General features: G+C 42.2%; 1 protein-coding gene across 2 annotated transcripts; it reads right to left on the reverse strand.

Annotated features, from left to right (window-relative positions):
• Positions 1-145: 145 nt before the first annotated feature.
• rap1gds1 (RAP1, GTP-GDP dissociation stimulator 1) lies at positions 146-20,062 on the reverse strand. 2 transcript variants are annotated; one of them, XM_084003293.1, is made up of 15 exons: positions 19,715-20,062; positions 16,944-17,051; positions 15,778-15,900; positions 14,301-14,426; positions 12,013-12,159; positions 8,031-8,159; positions 7,506-7,631; positions 5,830-5,973; positions 5,359-5,490; positions 5,136-5,270; positions 4,649-4,774; positions 4,316-4,455; positions 3,500-3,626; positions 3,064-3,192; positions 146-2,832 (listed from the first exon to the last, which is right to left on the reverse strand). In XM_084003293.1, the coding sequence occupies exons 1-15, from the start codon at positions 19,716-19,718 to the stop codon at positions 2,705-2,707; spliced, it is 1,824 nt and encodes a 607-aa protein (XP_083859419.1). In that variant the 5' UTR covers positions 19,719-20,062; the 3' UTR covers positions 146-2,704. The 2 variants fall into 2 exon arrangements, with proteins under 2 accessions (XP_083859419.1, XP_083859420.1); XM_084003294.1 differs by lacking the exon at positions 12,013-12,159 and having other exon boundaries at positions 19,715-20,061.
• Positions 20,063-21,333: the final 1,271 nt, after the last annotated feature.

Consider the following 21,333-nt stretch of genomic DNA (forward strand, 5'->3'; position numbering starts at 1 on the left):
GCGAGGAGAGCGCACCGATTTGTTGATGCATTTCACTTCCCACACATCGTCTGTCGGTGTTCCTGGACGGGTCTGGTGTCTGTCGCTGCTGATGGAAACCAGGGAGGCTGATATACGAACCAGGAATAAAGACATCAGCCATGACCAGCTATCATCTTTTAATTATCTGCTGAGTTACAATCCTCCAAATGTACAACTCATGACATTTACAACAAACACTTAAGTTTATAGTATTTTACGCAGTTACTATGGATACATCTCCACAGGCATGTGTCTTTAGAAGAGCACAAATCTGATAAATAACCATTCATACCTTTAAAAAAAAAAAAAAAAAAAAGCATGGGCCCAGACCAGGAAACGCACGGTGGCATGTTAACAGAGTGTCAGGACAGTCGGACATGCGTGTTGCAGGAGAACCAACTCTCATTGTGAAGACAGACCTGTGGATGCAGGTGCAGATACCGGTTCTCACTTTGCTCCATAACACACAAACACAAAGGGATGGCGGCGGCTCTATTTCATACAGAACAACTATACTCCTGGTTTGACCAGTTTGGTGATTTCCTAACAGAATCGGAGAATGTTGAACCTAGTCTAGTCCCGTTTCTGACATCTTATGGTCTCTTCCTGGTGTGAACAAGGCATTAGTTTCATGCTGACTTTGACTTGAACTCGCCTCGTTCTCGTAGCTCCCTCCACAATCTCACGCCCCTCCAAAAATATTTGATAAATGCTCTTCTATTCATATCTTCTTGAGATTGTCCACAGTGCTACAAACAAGAGGTCAAACTGATTAGGCGAAGTGCCAGGTATCGATTGGGTTGACGACAGTCTACCTAACAACCTATAAGATGGGAGCAAAGTAAAGCGTGATCAAAAACCGGAGTCAGTCAATACCATCCATGTGAAACCAAAGATTTGTGGAGAAGACGGTTAGTTTACATGGACTGTATTGACTTTAATGGAAGAGAGCTTTCTTGCTCAGTTGTAACTTTGCTTTTCTCACCTTATAGGTCGCCAAGAAGATTGATGAGTTTGTATTTACAGCTTCTGAAATGTCCAACTTTGAGCTGTGATGTGTAGTATAACGTTGGATCACTGCAGTGTATTTGGACAGACCATAGAAATAAAATAGAAGAAGAACAGACATTCCCATTGAGTCTTAAACTCACTGATTTTACAGGTTTTACAGTATCTATCGGTGGAGTGTAACGTTACGAAGCAAAGAGACGGACAACAACTCGATGCTTCATCCAAACACTTATCACACCGTAGGAAAACATAATGCTATCGTCAGCTGAGTGGCAACTTTGTTTGGCTCATTTTTTTGTAACAAGTGCAACATTAAAGCGTTGTAAGTAGCTAGGAAACTAGCGGACAGCTAGCTAGTTAGCTAGCTTGATCATTTTGTCATTGTTTAATGCTACACTGGATGCAGAAAATGAGCTGAGCAGCAGCTGTTCAACCTGTGAGCCATTTTCTTTTGTACTAGTGAGAGTACTGAAAACAGCTCAATGTCTGTTCTACTCAGATTCTATTTCTATGGGCCGGACACACTCTACATTCCCTTTTCTGGTCTCGACTTCACCTTGGCTGAACTCGGTCTCAGAGCTGAGCTGAACTGGACTAACGAAGGCAGACTTGACTACAGCTCTGTTCTCCACTGGGTTTGGTTCTGACATGATCCTCGATCGGGGATGGAGCCTCTAACTTCACTGTACGGCTGTTGGAACAGAGGGAATGTGTTTCGACAACTGCGGAAATTAAAAATGGGATAAAATCTCAAGATCCAAGTGCAAAAACAAAACAAAAAACAGACTGGTGGAGATGTGGATGGAGGAGATCAGGCTGTATTTTGGACTATGTAAGCGGCAGAGAGGTAAAATGAACACTGTCACACCTTCAACAGGACTAAAACATGCACAGTTTCTAGTCAATTTATACTCGAGCTACATGGTACACGACTGGGCACATCATGGATGGCTGCTTTTCTTAAAAATGAAAGAAAATTCACAACAGGAAGGGTTTTTTTTTGTTCTTTTGTGCACATTTTTCACTGGTGGGTTACCGGCGGATGGCATCACAGCTATGGTCGTAAAAGAGTGTCATCTCTTATCTATTGCGTTAGGCTGTTTATGGCGCCTCGGCTCCTGCGGAGCTACTTGTAGCAGTAGATGCATGCACAAGTAGAGGTGGGGACCAGGGTTAGACCGATGTGGGCGGGCCAGTAAGGGGGGTGTCGCTTTGTAAAGCCTGAAATGAAACCTGCCTCAGGCTGCCTTAAGGACCTGCTAACCCACCTAAATAATTCTCATTATTATGGCTTTCAGAGGAGAGTGTTAAAAGTCTAAAAACAGTTTCAGAGGCTTTTCCACCCTAATAAGGACCCAATTCTGGGAGAATTCTTGTATTTCAAAATAAAAATGACATTAGAAAATGCTCAGATTTGATGATTTGTGTTGGCGCTCCTACTCAACATGGGTCTAACCCTAGTGGAGGTGGGTGGGGGCGCAGGGTCGGGGGGTGGAGACGTGACGATGTCTGGCTGGCAGTTAACGCGACATGGTACCTTGGCACATGACGATGGGGCACAGGGGGGACAGCAGTCATGAGGTGTCATTGGGCGGTCGGGTGTTCAGGCAGGCGTTGGATGGGTGTGTGTGTGTGTGTGTGTGTGTGTGTGTGGGCGGGGTCAGACAGTCATTTAGCTCTGGGCAGTCAATCGCTGCTCTGTGAGCGACGCCTGGTGAGATACCGTTTTGTTTTCGTGGGCCCTCAGCTTGGACACCACGTCGATGAAGGCCAGGCTCTGGACCTCTTTGTGGAGAGGCTCTGAAAACAGAGGAGAGGGAAGACAATGTATTGATCACAGCTTGTCCTCAAGTCAAACGGCGCCCACAGAATATATATTGGAGCCACTAATTGGTACTGCAACATATGTGTCCAAAGCTTTTTTTCTTTGGATGATCATTTCATATACCATTAGTTTCTTAAAGCAATATTGCCTTGAACAGTGTAGTTCAATAATAATTTGTATATGGTTAAAGTATCTTTAAGTCTCACCTGAGCCCATGACTGCACAGATGAGGATCATAGAGTTGTACTTAATCTCCGGGGCGCTCCTCTCGTCGGACAGCAGCTTGTGAAGCACCGAAACCAAGTTGGCTCCGACAAAGTCCTTCTCCGCTGCAACTGAAAACCAGAAACCAGCATATTTATGGGCTCATCTGAAAGCTAAGAAGCTAAATATAAATCTATGTAAGTAAATTTACATTTCTATCATCATTCCAGACTAAACAGAGACAACAAATACGATTTTTATCCTTTCCGGGTATAAAACCTGAATTTTAAAAGGCATGCATTCTCTCTGAATGTGACATATAAGTAATAACATAAGTGAAATACTTTGACAATGAAATAGTTTGAATCAGCAGGAAGCTTGGCATTTCTACTTTCCAGCGATGCCAAGCAATTAAAGCTAAAGTGTTCAAACTCTCACCCAGATCCAGCGCTGCTATGAGACCCAAAGCCACCAGTGCTTCGTTCTGCATAATCATGTGCTCACTAGTTGCCATGGTAACTAAGTGCTTGACTCCTCCTCCCTGGATGACAGTTCTGACGACTTCCTGAACAAAAAGAAGAAAGAAATCACTTAAATAAAACAATTGTGAGCTGTACGTTCAGAACTAACGATTTGAACAAAAGGATTTCTTGACCCCTTCATTTGTTGAAGCCAGTGTGTTACTTTCCAAACATGACATAAAACAATACTTTTTCGTATTTTAATTCATTAGTTTTGATTCCAATTTTCTTTCTAAGAACTGTTATTAACAGCAAGGCACTCACACACACGTGCAGTTGAGTTGCAGTTAAACACGTTGAATGAACGTTTCATTCAACAGTTACAGCACTTTCTCATTAAAAGGATCCAATAGATTCACGCTGGCAGAGGACCAAACACCAGGATCCTATTGACCCCGTCTGTCTGAGGTAAAGCGGTGTATAGCCTGAGCTACTGTAGGATACTTTATTGAGTTTTCTTTGAACAAAACGTTCTGAGAGAACTTTAGTTCCCCTAAACAGTTATGCAGTGTATATAGCCAGGGCTTTTATTGTGAAAGGTAAGAACAGAAGGAGTGGATCTGGTCTGTGCTGCCTTTGTCAAGTTTGAAAGGAGTAATTAATTCTACCGTCTTGGTTCAGACTACAGCACTGTCTTTATGCTGAATAGATTAGGTGTACAGTTAAGTAAATATCTATTTTTCTTTCATAAAGAAGCATTTTATATCATTTGTAAGAGTATTTGGAGTCTGACCTTTGACTTGCTGTGTCGAATGAGGGCCGACAGCAGCCGGTTGGACTCGCCCATCACCCCTGCGTGATCTTTGGCTTCACACCACTCCACTAGCCTCTCCACTAGTTTCCCATTGGTTCCCAGCTGGTCAGCGGCTTCAGCTGAAACACACACACCACAAAATTATCGTCATTTAACATGGTGTTCACTGTCACCAAAGGAAAAAGCAGAAAATAATTAGTCCGGTGTCAAACCTAGAGCAGCATTTACAGTACTTGGTGTATTGGCAAATTGTACAATGACAATTATTTGAAACTTTTGGTGCAAAGACAAAAGAAGTGTTAAATTCTCTACCTTGTGTATCGATGAGCATACGTAACGTCCCCAGGAGCTTAAACTGGACTGGAGGCATCTCCGACTGCAGGAACTTCAACACCACGTCGGCTACTCCAGCTGACAACATCTTGGATTTGTTCACCACTGGAGAGACGAGGCAAGGCACGTAAAAACACGGAAGCAACAAGGCAACGGTCTTCATTGATCATCATGTCATTCTTTGATGTTAGAAAAGGTCTTCTCAACTGTTTAGTGGAGATTTTTATTTTTTTAAATTAACTGTTCTTATGATGATGGATGACATTATCAGGGAGCTTTCTTCCAGGAGGTGAGTGGCAGAAAAAATCTGTCTTAAGGCCTTTACACACTGGGGATGTGACTCATAAATGACACAAAAAAGTCAGATATTTTATTGATACATAGACTCGAGACCCAGTGTAGTTCCTTCCTCCTGGATCTTAGTAATTAGGAACCACGTGGACCTTGTGTGAAAGCGCTGACTCACCGGGTATGGCCAGGTTCCTCAGGGCGCTCAGTGCAGCGTGTTGAACAGTAACATTGCCTTCCTCCACGTGCCGATCCAACAGCTCCAGAAGCTTCTGCACAATACCAGTGTCCACCATGTGGATGCAATTCCCATCTACACTCAGGAATGAATACAACAAGAGCTGTTGTTCAATAACAGTCCTCCTGAACCTCCCCTCGCCACAATGTGAAGCCAAACTTACCGTTACGAGCAAAATTAGCGATGGCCAGAGCCCCAGCGAGCTGCAGCTGATGGTTATGAGATGGGATCCAGGACAGGACCCTCTGGAAGACGCTGCCCTTTCCTCCCTCAAACAGCTTCTGCATGGACTCATCTACACAACAGAAGGAAGGCAGGTCACCGTACGCTGATGGTCAATATGCATAGAAAGCAGATGAATCACCTCCTTGATAACTTCTGGTCTTTCTGTGTTACAAAGGCAGCAAGGTCGTAATTCTCCCTGGGGCTAGGCAGACGTTTCCCCTCACTTTTACAGTTTCAGGTTGTTTAGGTTACATTTATACACATCTCATCCGGTCTCTGTAGTAATGGTTCTATCGTAGAGCTGTGGGAGACCACAGACCACTACAATATTTGTTGTCCATCCTAAATCTATGTAGCTGAAAACACATGTTACCCTCTCATGACATCTCCCCAGCCCTGAGGCGTTTACCTCCCAGCAGCAGGAGAACCATGAGGTCTGAGGCCGTCTTGAGCTGAGCGATGTCCTCCTCCCTCTCTCCGTCTACAGTCTGAGCCACCACCTCCAGGAGACACTCCACCAGGCCGGCCTCCACCAGCTGCAGCTTTATCACGTCTGGCAGGAGGACGAGACAATGACAGTGGACCGGTTAACTCTGGAACACGCAGCTGCTGCTGCTGCATCATATGACACAGCACACACGAGAATGCTAAGTGGTAGCTAAGTTTGAACTAAATCTACACAAAACACAGTGGAGCCAATTCTCCGGTCACATGACACTTAACCCCTGCAGCAGAGGAGGAAACGACGGGGGGATGTTTCTAATTAAAACTCACTACACACACACTCAAGAGCACATACACACATATGAGTGCTGACATGTTTGTAGTGATTGTTGCGTTTTAATCATTTCTGCAGCTGGAAAATAACAGATTAATCAATAGAATAACAGATCAATTACAGTAATTGTTTTAAATAATTTCTTATATTAACTAATAATTATATTATATTAATTAACAACAAGTGCAAGTGATTTGATATCAATGCACACATTTAAATGACTTTTAATAGAGTAATACAGTAATTTTAGATAAAATAAACCATGCAGTGATTTTCACAAGATTTAGTTACCAAAACCCAGTGACTAAACAGTCTCGTAGAGTGTTTTTATGCACCGTTTCAACATGAATGGCAGTGAACGGCGGTTAAAACAGGTAGGCTGAACTTTACTAAAGTAAACACTGCAGACACTGATGCACACAAAATGTGTTCAAGACAGGAAGAATGGAGAGAAGTCAGAATTAGCCTGATATGGTCCTTTAAATACGATGATCATAAATCATAAGGTCTTCCAGTACAATAAGGATAAATAAATATATTTTAAAAATGTAATTCAAGTGTTTATTATCCTGATCTGTGACAAAATCTTACATAGTCCCATCCCTAAACATAACACACAGCATTAACTCAATATCATCCAGGAAGACCAGGAAAAAACAGTGTCTTTCCTTTGATGGAAGGACAACAGAAGCATTTACTTAAAAAATAAAGCACTAAAAAGTGACATCTGTCTCTATTAAATCTCTATATATTATCCCTGTCTCAGGATCATATCTGCCTTTTGTATTAGTATTCACTTGTTGTCTCTCTAGAAATCTAATAAACAAGATGCAGTGTGAGGAATGAAAGAAACGGAGAGATACAGGGCGAGTTTCTGCTGAGTAGTTAAGTAGGATGTTGTCCTGGAGACCAACAATGTACACACACACACACACACACACACACACACACACACACACACACACACACACACACACACACACACACACACACACACACACGCACACGCACACGCACACGCACACGCACACGCACACACGCACGCACGCACGCACGCACACACACGCACGCACACACACGCACACACACGCACGCACACACACGCACACACACAGTCTGCCATGACTGTGCAGTTAACAGCTCGCCTGGAGAGCATGACTCATGCTTAGGATGGTTTACTATAGAGTAGGTGGAGATGAGAGAACAACGCAGTCTCTCACAGTTTCATGTTCAAATCTCTGCACTTCAAAACAATGGATTTGGTCTTTTGTAGAACGTAATGATTTAAAAAAAAACAATCACATTACCATTTTCTGCAAGTGGAGCCAGAACCTCAAAAATCATTTCCTTCTTCTCGTGCTCCGTCTGCTTCTGGAAGAGACGTACCAGCTCCTCGGCAATGTTGGTGGAGGCAAACTGCTCTTTGCTGGACTCTGACGGGGAGGAGAGAAGCATCACATCATGTCACGAAAGAGAAGAAATCCCCCACAAGGACGTCTTATGTGCTTTCTATTTAGGGAAATTCATTTTCTGCAAAGGAAGAGCTGTGCGGCTACGCCCAGTCTAACTAAAATCACAATTATCTGCATCAAAAAGACACGGAAACATTGAAAAATATTGCGACTATTTTGTGATTGTTGGAAGAAAGACTCTTTTCCCCATCACTATTCCCACATTTTTTCTTATTTGATTGATTAAAACTCTGATTCTGGCCGACCAATGAACATTAGTTAACCGTACGCGATGCTAAAGGCTAGACATGAACTATACTTTTCCCCTTTATGCAGCGGTCGCTAGGTGTGTTACCTGGGCCGATATTCAGGTATACTCACCGAGCTCAGCCAAATTCCCAAAGGCAATTAAACACATTTCTGTCAGGGCTGTGTTGTGGGAATGGATGCCTAGCAGCTTCACCAGAGTGGGGATCACACCCATATTGATCAGCTGAGCTTGTAAGGAATCTGCAAAAAAAGAAAAAAAGAAAAGATGGACAAAGACAAGCAGTTAAAAGGTTGTTCCAAACATGATGTAGATCTGAGGAGTTCAAGAGAAAAATGTGACATTTATTAGACAAACATTAGAGTTTTAGCTTGAAAGCTGATTTTCTATCATAAATCAACCGGAACCGTATGAATCTGATTTTAAAAGATGATTTTCAAAAACATGTCAGCACTTATGAAACAGAGTAACACATTCTTCCTCTTACACTTGAAAGGTGAATCAATAAACATCACAACCTTTGGTTAATGGCTCTACACTAGGAGCTTTTGTTGCTACAGCCTTAAAGGTCGAAGGAAGGAAGTGGTTCCGCAAAAATAATTGGGCGAGTTTTCTTCTTTTTCTCTCTACTGTTCTGTTTAATCCCCCCGTTCTGTTCACCATTACACAATATTTAATTCAATAACAGTTATTGAAGAGGGAAAATTAAGCTCTCAGAGTAAACTGGGTTAGCAAACTTGTCGGCTTAGCTTGGTTGCTAGCGGGAATATTTTGGGTCTTTGCTTAGTTCAGTATAACAGAGTAGCTCATGGTGGCTAACGTTAGCAGGCATTAGGTTTTGTTGATTTGTTTTTGTGTGTTTGATGCATGTGAGCCGACTCTTTTTCTCTTCTTGATTATCAAACGCCATTTCTATTTGTGACTGCGTGCCTGCGGTTTTCTAGGCGTTACATAGGCTCGCTTAAAGGGTGCATTCACACTGTAAATGTTCCTCCCTCAAAAAGGTGCAATATTCCAAATTCAGAGCATAGCTATAATTTACGGATTGCCTCCACATGGCTCTCAACTTGACAGCTGAGCCGGCAGCTAGCAGCTACAAAGCTAACAGTGTTATCTTGGGGGAACCGTAGGGTGGGTACTGTGCTTCTGCGGCGACGCTGTGGCTTGGTACGGTGTTACCAGTGCTAACGGTCATATGAGATCTAGCAAGCGGGGCACAACAGAGAGACAGTGAGACTACTTAGCCGGACCGGCTAAGTAAACAAAGCACAGACAAGCTAGGACTCCAACACACACAGAGGAAGAGTAACTTCATTCAAGAAGCGGAGATGTATTTGCCATTTTGCATTAGAGCTATTAGAAGTGCCTGGAGAGCAAAAAGAAAGTATTCAGATTTAGTTAGGATTCAAACACCAAGTCAATGAATCAATGGTGGAGGAAGACAGGAGTGGGTCACTGAGCAGAACAGAAGTGAGAAGGAAAATCTCCAGTTGAATCTCAAGAATACTCAAAAAAGATCTTCTCCCATCCTTTTTGAATGTCCTATAGTAGCATAAGAAGCTCACCATTAAAACACTGAAAACAGATGCTACATGTGTTCTTTTAACATCAATAAATCATGACATTAATTAAGCCAGATGTTTCTTGGAAGGCACGCGGCGAAAACGGAGAAAACAAAAACGGCCATTATGAGGCCAAGACACCATTCTCTTATCTAGACATCTAATTTGTTCCACTTCAGGTCTCGGGGGCAGCAGGCTTAGACCCCGATGCGTTGCTAAGGGCTCTGAGTCACGCTCGTCTATGTCACATTTGGCCCTGCCAGCCAATCAAATCCAGCAAGAAAGTAGGACTGAAGTTCGGCCTTCTCACTAGCAACACTTCCTTGTGAATCCCCAAGCGTTCCTGGGCAAAAGACATACAATCCATCCAATGTTGGACCCAGAAAACCTCGGGAGAAGGGCATCCGGTCCCTTTCTACGCGAAGCAGCTACTCCGAGCTCCCTCCGGATGTCGGAGCTTCTCACCCTATTTTTAAGGCTGAGCACAGCCTCCCTACGAAGGAAGTTCATCTTTCACTCACTACCCAAAGCTCGAGACGATAGGAGCAGGTCAGAACGTAGATGGACTTGTAAATCGAGAGCTTTGCCTTCGGGCTCAGCTCCTTATTCACCACAACGGTCTGGTACAACACTGCTGAAGCTGCACTGAACCGCCTCTCCATCTGCGCTCCATTTTATCCTCCCTTGTAAACAAGAACCCAGAGATACTTGAACATGCTCACGTATAGCAGTGACTCACTCCCTTTTACCTTGTTACACTTCTTCCTTCATTTTGATTATAATCCCACTGTTGTATTTCTACAAACTGTTACAACCGTTTCCTGTTTGATGAGCCTTCAGATACTGTATGCTGATGGGTGATTAAACAAACTTGAGCACAAAAACGAGGGGGACGATGCTACCCTACAAGTGAGCCATCAAATATTTGCTAATATTTGCTTATAAAAACAAGAATCTTTATCAGCTGAATCGACTGTCTGGCTCTACTAGAATCTAGGAAACATTGCCCTCATTGAGGATAAAGGTTGCTGTATTAACAAGGTTAATATATGTATTTTCCTTAAGGTATTTTTTTTGTTAAGAAGCAGGGAATTGTCTCAACATTGGCTAGATATAAAGAGTCAGCTAGACTAGAAGCTGCAGAAAGCCACAGAAGCTAATCCACTGTTATTGTAGCACAAAACCTTGCCATCCTCCAGCCAAACTGATCCAACCATCGCCCAGTGCCAAAAGACACTTGGCAGGCGATCTGAATCCGTCATATCACACACTGTCTCTGGTCAACAAGCCTTGTTAGCACAAAGACCAACGCAGTCCACACAGAATATGTATGCAGGGATACAGTCGAGGGGAAATTCAGTGTTCTCGCCTTATTAAAAACAAAGTGTTTATCATGTAAATTCATTGTAAATATCACAGTAGGCCCACAGGAAGTAATGCAGATGAAGATATAGATTATGATGATGATGATGATGATGATGATGATAGAGACATATGGAAGAGAAAACATTACGTGAAGCACAGGATAAAGGGCAACTGTTTTAAAGCATGGGAACATAAAATTGCGTTATAATTACTTCAATCTCGTTAGCTAAATGTATTTCTAAAACATTTTACACGAGTTGCCCAACAGGTTGGTAAGTATTGTGCTGCAACTTCAAGTAACAGTTTGTATTTGGAACTATTCTTTCACAAAGCGAGATTGTCAATCTCAAGTACAGAGCAGGAGTCAGGGCTTGGTTAGCGCAGCTTAGCATAAAGAGTGGAAGCAGCAATCCTGGCTCACTTCAAAAACACACCTACCACTATGGTGGGCGGGGTTTAGCTCAGGAGATAGAGTGGGTTGGCTGGCAACCGCAAGATTGCCGGTTCGATCCCCAGATAAAAGCGCAGACTATTTACCATGAGGACTGTTATTTTTCAAGCTTTCTGATTACCATGTTGACCCTTATTTGATTTATTTAAGACTAATAGTCTACAAGCGGCTCTATGAGCCTGTTTTTAGGCACAGCGAGCAGCGCTTATAGCAAAATGCTAATGTCAGTATGCTAACCCACTCACAGTGACGATGCTAATATGTTGATGTTCAACAGATAATGTTCTTAATTTAACGTGTTAGCATGATAAAATATGCTCCTTTGCGCTAAAGACAAAGAACAGCTGTAGCTGATGGGGATGTCATTAATCAAAGTATGGGAATGTATTTCAATGCATCCAAAAGTGATAGCTTTATATCGAGATATTTCACTTAAAACCACAAACATGGAACACGTTGTTGAAAAGGCACCAATACTATGAAAGCCGGCTCTCAATGAATAAATGCAGATTATCTCAGAGATGGAGTTAGAAAAGCAAGAGGAAGATCAGGACACAGGTCAGGCCGAAAAAGGAAAAGCATCAAAATGTTCAGTGAAACCGTCTTATGACAAAAGAATGAATAAATGATGTGACATCGTCTGTGTATAAGAAAGAGAACATCCGCTGATTAGTTGAGATTAGTTAACAGTTGTTCTTGGGGGAAGATGGTCATTACCATTATCATTGCTATAGTTCATCAGCATGCCACAAAAGACAGTCAAGAGCTTCTGATTTTCCGGCTCAGTATTTTGGGAGAGGGATTTAATGTGTTCAGCTACTATCTGAGCCCCTCCTGCCAGGTCAACTGCACTCCTGCCCTCATCTGCAAAACAAAGAGGCCAGGACACAAATCAACCACAAAGAAAAGGAAAAAAATTAAAAAAGAAAAATAACCACAACCTGAAAAATACACAGGAAAGCAATGTTAAGTAAGCAGTTCAAAATATAGAAAAATCAGTGCAAACTAGAAAACAGTCAAAATGCTGAATCTAAGTGTAAAGGAAATCAATATGACCACAGCTACATATCATAAACTCCAGTTTAGGATTCATATGAGGCTCATAGTACATCTGATACATTCAAAGTAAATCTCTCCCTTCACAACTAACTAATCATTATTATTTTGCTGCAGCCAATAATTCAAAATCAAAACAATCCACAAATTGCTAAAAATACGCTTGAATCTAACAGACTATTGCCAATTGGTTTATATCCTGTAAACCAGTTGGCCGTGTTCTAACTAGCAGACCCTGGCTAGTTAGCCAGCTTTCTGATTCTGTCATCCTTAGCTACACTGGTAACAGAGAATGAGCTGAGCAGCATGCTGGTGAACAGTGGGAGAGTCTAGCGGTGCCTCCACATCCCTGTCCTCACTGCTACCAAGCTACCTAGCTAACTAGCCAGACATCCGTCTTCGACTTAGCGTCGTGTCACCATAACAACCAACAACCAACAATCGCCGTTTTCTTGTGTACTGGTGAAAACAGTTCAATGTCCATTCTACTCCAATTCTATTTCTATGGTTGAACCCATTTCCATCACGTTGGACGTTTTCCATCTTTATTGTACTTGAGCAACAGCTCCCATATTAAAGAGCATGTTTCGTGAAGGCGGCTGGCAGCTGCTTCTCCACAGTCTCCCAGTGGGTATTTCATAAAACCACGTCTGCTTACCGGGACCCCCCTTCACTCAAGCAAATGTCACATCCCACCAGATTCCACAGACACCCGGCTTTTAAGCAAGAGCAGAAACTATGCACCACAAGTGACAGCTGTGGTTAAAGCCTCTAAAGCTGGCAGTAAAATCCGCTGCTCTTCCCTGGGGTCAGTACTTACAATACACTGGAACATTCACTAATGACGTTTCTTAGAGCAGATATATCAAACTGTGTGAAAGGCAGCGTTTTCAAATGCGTGTGACATGTTTGTAGTTTGAATATCACTAAATAAATGGCATCATGGTTCTGTTGTCACACATGGTTCTCAATATCAAGCACATTTTAACTGTATTTTAGTAAACTTTGAAATCTTCATTCACAGAGGGAAGTTGTAACGCATGAAAAGTGTGTCTGTTGTTTGAAATCTGATCTACATACATTTCTTCTGCCTGGATGCTACATAATCATGGTAAGAACATCTGGCTCAGATTGAATCGCCTTCTACGATCTCAAAAAGGAGCATTTCAGCCCAAACAGCAAAGCGGATATATCAGTCGATAAAAGGTCATCGTAGATACATCTCAATTATGTAACAAGAAACTGCATTACAAAAATCCCAAATTAGGTTGAAGGTAATTCAGAAACAGTGAGTGACACCATCCTACTCAGTAGGTTATTATATAGCGTACCAGATCTTTTAGTCTCCCAAATATTGATATATCGAAAAAGAGTTACGGCCAAGTAATAAATAACAAAAAACAACTAAAACCAACATACCGATATATATCAAGCAACTACTATGCAACTCATAGGAATGAATCTTATTAAAACACTGTCAAACTATTGGTGCAACACTTGAGCTATGAGTGTAGCTGTTCAGTGCTGTTTTGACATTATCAATGTTATGGTGCATAGTGTGTAAGTGTTAATATTATTGAATTGCATAGTCACTATGTATATTTTTATATGGAATCCAGTAATAAAGCAGCTAATAGACAATAAACAAACACTTTTCAATGGAAATTCAACCGAAGTGTTTAAACCTACCACACAAAAAAGACAGAATCTCTATTAACATAGATGCAGATGCAGTAAATGGGGTATGATTCACGGGAGCTCAACAAAATGGCCCTGCATGCATTACTATAACCCTGTTAGAGGTTTTTGTGGCTGAAACATGATTAAACATCAACGCTTTGTCTCCTGCAGCCCCAAAAACACAATCATTTTTCTATCAGCTGCGTGACGGTGATGACAAGGCTCATAAGGGATTCGGTGTTCTGTGAGCAAAGCAAACTCCTACTTACGGCTGTCATAACAGATGTTGCCAAGAGCTCGGCCGGTCTGCAGTAAAACCTCCTGGTCGCTGGCGTTTAACAGCTGAATTAGAGGCGGGATGAGGCCGGCTTCGACGCAGGGGCTCCGCATGAACTCTGAGAGAGGGAAAGGTGATGGACAGCAGGTCAGATTAAAAACTGTCAACTTCCTCATGGGAGTTAAGAAACTGCTACATTACTCACAAGTTTCCTACATTATAGTATGTGTAAGAGATGTAGTAATCACACGATCAGGATATGCAGTGCATTGACCCAATAAAGAAAGTCATGACAAATGGACATCAATCCAAAACTAAACTTCTGCCGGTTCAAATCTCTTCACCAAAGCATAAACTCAGCTTAATTTCACACCAGCTTGTTCTGAATGTGAAATTTAAAAAGGAAAAAGATGAAAATGAGTATGGGGTTTTACCTACAGGAGATAAGGAAGGAATAAAAACCTACTACTGCAGAGTCATTTGGCCCAAGAATGAATGCCGATAGTAACCTTTCCCGCTGAAGATAAAACCCTGATGTTAGTGGGGAAAGAGGCTTAAGATAGCCATCACCTAACACTAGCAAGCTGATACATTTCCTGCACAGCTAATCTGTTATCCGTTATGACAAGGGTTATGTAAGGGACGAGAGAAAATAAGATGAGAACTCTCATGATTCATGACAAGGAGGCCGTTTACAGTCCCCACTTAAGCTCAGAGGCACCACGGTCTGTATGTGAAGAGCATTTCTCACCAGCCCCCTTACTGTGATTTGATTTCCGTTTGGGAAATCATCTTGGATCATGTGGGTTCTCTGTTTTGGTGGTTGATTTAGTCAAGATATGCATTGACGATAAATCTTGCAGCTTTTAACAATCACAGTCAGTTCAAACTGACAGACCTCGAGGGAGTCGTCTTTAGTCTCTTGGCTGCTAGCAGACGTTTCCGGAAGCAGTGACAGATAAATGCCAGCGGGATGTTGCCAAGCTTGCCAAGCTGCTGGGGAGTAGCCTAATCATTAGCTGCCTTCTTGCAGGCCGCTAAAAAGACTTTCATTATCCTAACCTTTTCTTGCCTCAACTTCTCTTCCCATTCTGTTTTTTTTTCCTACTTTAAAAGCTTACTGTGCACTCTCACACACACACAGGCATTATGGGAAATTGAAGCTCTCCGACACTGCAGTTATGAAACATTACACAATAACCTCACAGGCAGTGGCAGCTTATCTCTCAAATGCCAAGGAGGGCTTCTAAAACTAACCCCGTCTGAAATGGCCTGTCAATCAAAGATGCTACTGTTGGATTCATATTTTAGTCCACAGAAAGCTGCTCTACTGTCAAACCAAAAACTGTATGTAGAAAAAAACATGCAATAATGAGATCTAGAAAAAGAGTAAAAATTGAATTCTGACAAATGGAGGAACCAAAAGTCAGGATCTTTCTGGATGGATCGTCCTGGAAACAGAAGCTCACCATTTTTGGCCACCTCGGCTATGATGTTGGCTACTTTAGGGGTGCAGGAGGACTGGGGGCTCAGCAGGGTGGGGAGCAGGGGAAGAACGCCCATCTCCTGGATCTTCACACTGGCCTCGGCATCTGCAAAATAAAAAAAATCAGTAAAACCAAGGGCGCTGATGGGAAAAAAAGGTGAAGACACACACAGCTAGCTCTTAAACAGAGAAGCAGACAGAAGGTTCTACGATATGTGGTTGAAGGATATATCCAGGATGTGAAACAGATTCAGGCATAAAAACAGGATAAAAAGATAAGAATAGAAGCTAAAGCCTAACTGTATGGATCAAAGTGTAAAAGTGAACCATCACATCCCAACTGGTGTTCTTGCTATTGAGTCAGATTGTTATTATAAGTGTCTGACAACATTATGGATTCACCAACACTTAATTCTCCACGTTAGATGTGAAATTATTCCGACTCTACAGCTGCCCCCCCACCGCTACTTCTGACATCTTTCGCTCCTCTTCTCATATTTTCACACTTTTTAAGTCTGGTGTAATTAGTGAGAGAGAAGCTGCCAGTACGGGTTAAACAAAAGGATTATATTCATGAACAAAAAGGTCTATCTAACATTCAGTAAACCTTCAGTAGCCAACGTAGCATAGAAGTGATGATTTGCTGTAATGTTAGCAACTCTGCTAATGTTAGCTCCGCAGGTTTTTAGGTAGAAACGTATACATTTACATTTACATTTAGGTCATTTAGCAGACGCTTTTGTCCAAAGCGACTTACAATAAGTACATCTGTTTCCTACCTCTCCAGGTAATGAGTATAACTACTCTACATGGTCCAGGCAAAATGTTTCAAAAGTGACAGCGAGAATTTGGTGCTTTCATTGCCATTTTGGATTGACGACCAAAGACTTGACCATGTTTCTGTCATGACTGCCAGCTTTTATCTGAGCCATCACACACAAGGCGTTTATTGGTCTGTTCATCAAAGACTTCACCAGGATTTCAACACAATAAGAAAGATAAATGTCTGGGTGAGAGCTATAGAGTTAAATTTGAACAATCTAGATCTAGAAGATATAACAGGAATGTAACTAGATCCAGAGTGGGCAGGCTGTCAGAGGGGGTGATGGGTATATGACACACTAGGTGTCAATCAGGCTCTCTACTCACTGTTGTTGGCGAGAGCTTTCAGCAGGCAGTCCAGACAGCTCTCCACGCTGTCAGTGGCGCTGTCTGTGGACGCCAGCTTCAGCTTCTCCAGGGCTTCACTTAGGTTGTCTGGAAAGAGAGACATTTCATGATCAAAAGTTGGGGAGGGACAAAGCCATAACACACATTTATCTTTGGAGCCTGGACAGATGGTAGTTCAATCCTTTGGGGTGGGGGATTATTGCATGTTTGTTTTCACAAGATGATAACCATTAATCGACAATCAAATAATAATTCGATCAGGCATGTGAAATTGAATCCATCTACTGTAAAATAAAGATCTGAAAGATAAACAACATGTAGTCTCCTATTACATTCTTTATATCAGTAAGAAGGGTGTATTTTCAAAGCATGTTTCAATGACTTGCAGAGGGTCCCCGAACCTACAGGCTGAAGGTGATGCACCTGACAGGTTCAGTCAACAGCGTCGAAGCTTTGTTTAATCCATGTGACGTACTGCTCAGTGTCTGTGCTCCGCTCAGATGATTATTACTGCTGCACAGCGCCTTTACGCTGTGGATATGTGAGTTAATTAGACCTGATTTTTAAGCATGAACGGTTGGAAAAAGGAGAGAGGGGCGAGGAGCAAGAAAAACTGTCAAAAGTAGGGGATCATTTCAAACTGAAAAGAACTGAAAACTCCGTGTGTAATCTTTGTATAGGCGAACCTTCGTGAATCACAATTATTTTGGCCAGGATCATTGTGACGTGAAATTTTCATATCGTCCTATGCCTAGTTGCAGCAGTCATGTTGTGTTGTTGCTAATGTGATTCTCTTTTTTCCTGCCCAGTGATTACGGATGTAAATGATCTAATAGTGCGGTACAGATAAGAAGTTGAGCACCGTCCCTGACTGTCAAATCAATGAAATACATACATTGTAATTAATTAATGTCCTGCATCACACTGCATCGGGCATATATCCTTGATGCAGTTTGATGCAGGACATTATATATACAAACCCTCGGCCCTCAATTACGTCCTCAGGAGCACATTTACCATACACACACCAGTCCTGGTCTCTTTACTGCATTGTGAGGACTACAAGTCATCCATCTACTACACTGCCAGCCATGCTAACCACAAAACCTGAATCAATTATTTCTAACTGCTGCACATCCATCACATGCCATGAGAAACAATCCTTCCTGAAATTCTTATTAATCCGTGGTATAAACAAATCACAGATTGTCCATTTCCCCAGAACATCATACGTTAGCGATTATGTGCTTCATGAGGTTTGACTCAGAGCTTTTCTCAGAAATGTTTGACAGATCTGCATTTGGAGACGTTTGACAGCTGCTCTGCTCCACGTCTCCAGTAAACTGTGATAGCGCTTCACTTGATCTATATCCTACATACACCTATTTAAAGTCTGATGCAACCAACTAATATCAGTCATGGACAACAACGAGGCTAAAAAAAGGGTGACGAATGCCTATAAAGCAAGTGTCTTAAATACAGTACATGTGTTAGCCTGTATGAGCTAGAGTGACTATTCACTGGGTGCATACAGCTCTTGTTTTGGATGCATCATTACTCACAGCCTACATCCTCAGCAAAATCTGATTGGGACTGACCCGTCGGCTCTGGTCCAGAACGTACTCTAATTACTCTAGAGGCTGACACACTACGCTCTCTGGCATCTTATTGATCGTCGATAGAGAATCACATTTATTTTAATTATCTGAAAGGCTAGGAATTGTTGCAATAACAGAGGGAATTTTCTCATTCCGGCATCGCGCCAACAAACCAGGTAATGATAAGTTGCATAAGGATTGCAGACGCTGTTGCAGTGACCTGGTTCTTACTCGCCTATTGCTTGTGCACCGCACGGCCCACACATCCATCCTCCGTGATAGACGCCTTATAACAAATGACAAACATGAGTGATCCTGCCTGGGGACTGGCTTTGTGCAATACACTCATACACACATACAAATATTGCTCTGGATGCCATTCGAGGATGCTGCCACCTCATATGAAAACTGTCTTTCAAATGTAATATTTTGTGAATATGCAGCATGTTTTTTTTAATGTAGATTTGTATTTGCAGGTATGGCTACTACAGCAAATCACAGGCCTGTGCTTGAAAGCATCAATAACCAGTGTCAATAAACCAGGATAAACAGTAATATTACAGAGAGCAGTGCAGTAGAAACAGCAACACGGAGTATGCTGCTGGATCCTATTGCATAACAGCTGTGGAGACGGAGGAGTGGCATCTACACCATCAGCAGCACTGCCATTTCAGGGGATGCACATTCATTTAGCAACTGGGACCTTCGAGCCATTCAAACCTCAGCTGAAATGCATCGAGGAGGAGCGAAAGAAATGCGAATATATTCTTTTTTTTCCAGTGCAAACGTTGTTAAATGAGGGGGGGGGAGAAAAGTCACGACCACTATGAGCGGCTAGTAGATGGAGAGTCAGGGAAGCTACCCCACCCGAGTACTGAAGCAGGCGCGCGCACGTACACGCGCTTTCGCTACAGTCAGCTTTTCATATGACTAACATAAACGTTAGAGTAATGAAGCAGAAAGCTACAGAAGGAATACAAGCGGTATAGTGACATTAATGCACGATACATAACGTCAACAACCGTCCATACGTGGCTGCCTGCATACGTTTATATAAAAATACTACGGTTTTTATTGTTAAACTAACGTTAAAAAACTGTTCTTGTTAGCTAAGTAGCCTCAAAGTGAGCTGGTTGCTAGCTGTCCACTTACCCATATCAGCAGGATGTTGCTCCGGAAAATAAACCGGGGTGTTGAGCGTTCCAGGGCAGCTGTAAACCGAGTCGTACTAGCCGGAGGCCCCGCTCTCCCAGCACCGTTGGTCCCTTAAACTACCTTAAACTGGCGAAGTTAGCGGGTTGAGGTTAGCTAGCTAGCTAGCCAGTTGGGTAGCAACAGCAGCCACCGGGCCGGTCGGGCAGTCCCGCTCAGATGGATGCTGCTGTACAGTGGCCTGTACACCGGGTGACTACCAGATTAACACATCTGACTTCCTCTCGTATCCACACCATCCGTCAAGTCCTGCTGGCTGGCGCTCCCCTGGACGACTGGCTCAGTCTGACATGCCACACAGCCGAGAAGAGTACGACGTCCGGTTACGCCCTTCAAAATAAAAGCCCTTTAAAGTGTTATGTGACGCATCACCGGTAGGTGGCAGCCTGAGACATATCTGAAAGCTTGGACTATTTTAAATTTAGAGTAGTAGTTTAACACCAGTCTAAAAAGTAATGTTTTGTTGCCGATGAATGCCTGCCTCACCTCTGACATCAACCAGCATCAATGAAGTCAGGAATGTGCTCTGAAGCACCTCAAACGACACCCAACAGGTGTTGATATTGACTTTTAATGATTCAAGTATTCCCATTCTCACATTTGGAAATACAAAGTTTGGTCTCAAACTGGAGAAAACATTTAATTATTTCTAAGATCTTTTTTCATAAGCTATGTAAAAAAAAAAAAAAACATTCAACAGTGATGTCACAGTGTCCTGAAGGCCACCTGGACTTTACTGCAGCAGGGTGAAACAAGTGGACGTCAGCAAAAACCAGATTAGTGTGAAATAACTCCTTAAGTGTTATCGATGGTACCGAAAGTTCTGTTTTAAACTGCAAATATCTGACTTTAGAAATAAAATCAACAAAGAGTTGAAGATGGAAATGACATCTGTCTTGAGAGGAAGACATCAGTTTTACAAATCAGGTCAATTTTATTTACCCAATATCACAAACCAATCAATCAATGCAACGACCACAGCTAGCGACGTAGCATCAGTATATTCTCGTGGTAGGGTTGGGTTGAAAGCTCAAAACAAAAGAGAGAGAGTAGAGTTTTACTTGACATTGTCACACATACAAGGTGGTACAGTAGATGGCAGCACAGTCACATGACAGCTGGATAAGGCGACGCCTGTAGCAGAGGTGTTGCAGTGAGGGGAATAACCAAGCACCCCGGGGCCTTATCTGCATTCACCTCGCTGACCATCACCACCAGTGCTGAGGACAGAATGCTTCAATACTGGGATCTATTATAACCAGCTGCTGCCTCATCATCACCAAGTTACTTTTATATTCTATAACATTATATATATATATATATATATATATATATATATATATATATATATATATATATATATATATATATATTGTATGCTTTTACTTTTATTTTGTGTAATACATGTACAAGTATACATATTGTTAGATGGATGTATTGACGTTATTAAGCCAATATTGGGAAATTATTGTTGCACAGTTATCCAAACAACAGTCAGTGACTCTACAGATGAACACTAGATATACATTTATAGAACACACAATTTAAAGAATCGATTA

The sequence above is a fragment of the Eutrigla gurnardus genome (genome assembly GCF_963514095.1).
Source record: "Eutrigla gurnardus genome assembly, chromosome: 23".
Lineage (NCBI taxonomy): Eukaryota > Metazoa > Chordata > Actinopteri > Perciformes > Triglidae > Eutrigla > Eutrigla gurnardus.